The sequence below is a fragment of the Temnothorax longispinosus genome, unplaced genomic scaffold (genome assembly GCF_030848805.1).
Source record: "Temnothorax longispinosus isolate EJ_2023e unplaced genomic scaffold, Tlon_JGU_v1 HiC_scaffold_35, whole genome shotgun sequence".
NCBI classification, from domain to species: domain Eukaryota; kingdom Metazoa; phylum Arthropoda; class Insecta; order Hymenoptera; family Formicidae; genus Temnothorax; species Temnothorax longispinosus.
The window spans coordinates 132,519-136,596 of record NW_027270176.1 but is presented as its reverse complement, the minus strand read 5'-3'; the positions used below and the strand labels follow the sequence as shown (position 1 = coordinate 136,596).

Below are 4,078 nucleotides of genomic sequence, written 5' to 3'. Positions count from 1 at the left end.
TGCTCCCATTGATCGTATATACGCGAAAAGATTTTCCACTACGTCTTGGTTCAATCGACTTGTAATTATATATGACATTTCTGAATTGAATTTCTTCTTTAAATCATAGTACAGGTTTCGTAATGACGAATTACATATGAGAATTCCTTTTTGAAAAGGAAGCAAACTCTGTCGACTACCAACTTTCATATGTTTAATTGTTGACGTGACTTTGGCAAGAATATTATTTTGCTGCACAGATCAACACCATATCCATTTTGTCCAGGATGATTTCCGTATTTAGAAACGCTATTAAAAATGTCGAACCAATCGTTAAACATTTTTAATAATTGCAACCAGCCTCCAGAATTACACTATACAAAAAAGCACACATAACAATATGATGAAAAATCTGTCCATTGTCACTAAGAATTTTTTAGAAGACAATCCCAACTTGGTGTTAACAAGGGCGGATAAAGGAAACGTAACGGTAGCACTCGATAGGGATAAATACATAACCAAGATGGAGGAATTACTGGGTGACAAAGAAACATACAAAGTAGTTACTAAAGATCCCACTAGAAAATTAACAACGCGGGCTCGGGAACTTTTAACGAGATGGAAGAAATCAGATTTCATATCAGAGTCACTTTATAGATTTCTGTACTGTAGTGATGGGACATTACCGAGAGCATACGGACTACCCAAGATACATAAAAAGAATTGTCCTTTCAGAATAATTGTTTCGTCAATAGATAGTCCTTTATACAATTTAGCTTCATTTCTCCACAAGATTATGTATAGTAGCTTCCCAAAAGGAAAGAGTCACATTGCGAACAGTGTAGAATTAGTTAAAGAACTTTCCAACGTTCATATCATGGAGGATCACACACTTGTATCACTCGATGTGGTTTCCCTTTTTACTAATGTTCCTATTGAAAGGGTTATCGACAGTATTTCATCGAGATGGAAATACATTGCCGACAATTGCAAGATCCCGGAATCTGAGTTTCTTCTGGCTGTCAGAATGGTATTAGAATCAACCTTTTTTATGTTTAATGGCGTAATATACCAACAGACTTTCGGATCACCCATGGGCTCCCCGTTGTCTCCCATAGGGGCGGACATAGTGATGCAGGATCTTGAGGAAAGGGCACTTGAGTTGTTGAGTTTCACTCCACCTTTCTATGAGAGATATGTGGATGATATTGCAATGGCAATACCTTCTACTGAATGCACTCACACTTTAGAGGTATTCAATTCTTTTCACCCGAGATTACAATTTACCATGGAGGTCGGTGTGGATGGCAGGTTGAATTTTTTAGAGATAACGATGATCCGGACTGAAAATCGTTTGCAATTCGATTGGTTCCACAAATCTACCTTCTCCGGGAGATATCTAAATTTTTTGTCCCAGCATCCCCATTGCCAGAAGAAAGGAACAGTCATTTGTTTAATAGATCGAGTATTCAAGCTGTCGCATCCTAAATTTCACGAAAAAAACCTTAAATTAGTGATTCATATTTTGTTACAAAATTGCTACCCGTTAGAATTTATTTTTAAGGTAATGCAAGAACGATTGAAATTTCTTTTTTTCTAATAGCTGCAATACTGACGACGAGAACTCGATAGATAAGGTTCCTTATTTCACGATACCCTATGTCCCTCAGTTGACTGAAAAATATAAGAATTTAACTAAAGATCTAAATGTAAAGCTCTCGTACTTCAGTTTAAATAAACTGAATAGATATATCAGGGTACACAAAGATACTCTCCCGAGTACATCACATAGGAAAGTTGTGTATAAGATTGACTGTGGGGGATTGTGAGGCGTCTTATGTTGGTCAGACGGGGAGACAATTATTAACGAGGATCAAGGAACATGATTCGCATATTAGAAGGAATTGTACGGGACATTCAGTCATAACGGATCACAGATTAGAACATAATCATGAGTTTAAGTGGAATGACGTTAAAATATTAGACCAAGAACCGTCGCTAAGCAAACGCTTGATTTCCGAAATGATTTACATCAAAAGACAAAAAGATGGCCTTAATTTGCAGACGGATACGGAAAATTTACCGGAAACATATGTTAATGTTATCGAAGGACTTGCGAAGATTTGACATTACACTGTTGGTATTTGTAAAGTGACGTAAATGTTATCGTAGGGACTTGCGAGAATTTGACATTATATTATTGGTATTTGTAACTTGACCTCTCGCCGTATGTATAGTTGATAACATTGTCGAATCGTGCGTGTCACTGTCAGTTGAAACGGTTTGTAAGACACATCCACTTCACCGCTCATCATAAAACAATAAGTTTTATAATCGACTGACGAGCATTGCGACCTGACTTTATTGTTGACTTTGAATCTGTGAGTTGCTTTTGATCTTTTTCTTTTTGTTAACTCTTGCATTTTTTGTGAGTGGATGGTACTCCGGATGTCCACAGGTATCGCTACACAATGACAAACGACATTCTGCAGTTCAAATTTTCTGGCACTTCAACCAGGAAACTACACGACGATGCTTTGGAACGTGTCGGAGTGCACATCCGCCCTAATTATCGTTTGACTTGATGTTTGCGGCGTTAAGGTTGTTTCTTACCATACTTATGTAAAGTTTTGTTAATTATTGCGCTGAGGAGGACCCCAAAAAAGGGTCGAAACGTTCGTTATTGTATTCGAAATTGAATTAAATTTAGCGGTCAAACATCACGCTGGGCTCTTATTGCCTTTGTCGAGTTTTTTGGTTGATTTTTAATAATGTAGCAGTTGCAACCCATTCTGGACAATTATCCATGAATCCTCGTGAACCGCACCATTCAATTGCAGATGCATTTGTCGCAGAGAAAATCTGGGTTGCGAGTTTCACATTTTGTCGTTGCGTTCCTTGGACGTCTAAATGAATACGCGACAGCTTGAATGCAATTTTCAAATCCCCACTGTTAATTTGAAGTAACCTTTCAAGGCCGCCGAAGTCACAAAATGCCCATTTACATGTAATCCGGAATCCAAAAAATGATTTCGAAGTAATTTCATTAAATGAGGAGCATCGGCAAAAACGTGGATCTTTACATTTTCATCGCACGGATGCTCAAAGTATGTTTCATCCTCATTTTCCATTACATTAATTTTTAATTGTTTTATTAAATTTTGATTTGATGGTCCCAGATCACAGGTCATTCCGAACACAGTATAGCCACTGTTATACAATTGGACAATTATTTTAAATAATAATTCTTTGGTGAGATCTTGGTCGAAATCGTAGAATACAGGCTGTTTCCATTTTTTGAATAAACCACGAGCTATAACGACTTGGCATTTTTTATGAGGGCCAATAACTCTCTCCTGCCTTCTTTCAATCGCCATTTGATTTGACAAATGAATTTCGTCAAAACAGATCACTGTTGCCTTCTCGAACTCTGTCATGTTTTCACCTTTATATTTCATGATCAGCAAGACGTCAGTAAGAATTCCTTCATCAAGGTTGAATGATGCTACCCACTTTCGGAGGGTTGACAGTGCTGGAAGAGGAATCTTTTTGGTTTTTCTCAAATATCTGTAAGCTTTCGGGCTTACGCTTCTCAATGATATTGCAGCTGCAATATCCTCTGAAGACCAACGGGTTATCTTCTGCGTGGGATTCATTAAGAGTTTAACTTGTCCAGGTGTGAAAAAGGACTTAGCATCTCTTGCAATTTGTTTTTCATCTCTTGCTCGTGTCCTTTATTAATATTCTTCATCTCTTTCTCATGTAGTTTATTAATCTGATCCAATTGAAGAACTTATTTTGAAGAATTTCATTTTGGCGAACCAAGTCTGCATTTTCCCGTATCAGTTTCTGTATATCATCTTGATTGAAAGGAACTTGTATTGAACCTTCACGATAAGAAAATATAAAAATAAATAAATAAAATTTTGCTAAAAATTTAGTTAAGTAATAGAAATCTAACCAACAAAAAATCATAATACAAGGACGTACTAAAGTTATCACTGCTTGTACTTGTAGAGCATGATGCAACTGGATTCGCAGAGCTTGGTGTATCTCGAGTCTCAGAGCTCGATGCGACTTGAGTCACAGAGCATGATGC

The 4,078-nt window shown here is 37.2% G+C and overlaps 1 protein-coding gene across 1 annotated transcript; it reads left to right on the top strand.

The window, feature by feature from the left end:
• Positions 1 to 414: 414 nt before the first annotated feature.
• LOC139824388 (uncharacterized) lies at positions 415 to 1,787 on the top strand. The gene has a single exon (XM_071796919.1). It carries the CDS (start codon positions 503 to 505, stop codon positions 1,577 to 1,579), a length of 1,077 nt encoding a protein of 358 aa, XP_071653020.1. The 5' UTR covers positions 415 to 502; the 3' UTR covers positions 1,580 to 1,787.
• Positions 1,788 to 4,078: the final 2,291 nt, after the last annotated feature.

What these genes read in the sequence shown, in the direction of transcription:
- LOC139824388 (XM_071796919.1), top strand. Translation starts at nt 503, where the DNA reads ATGGAGGAATTACTGGGTGACAAAGAAACATACAAAGTAGTTACTAAA.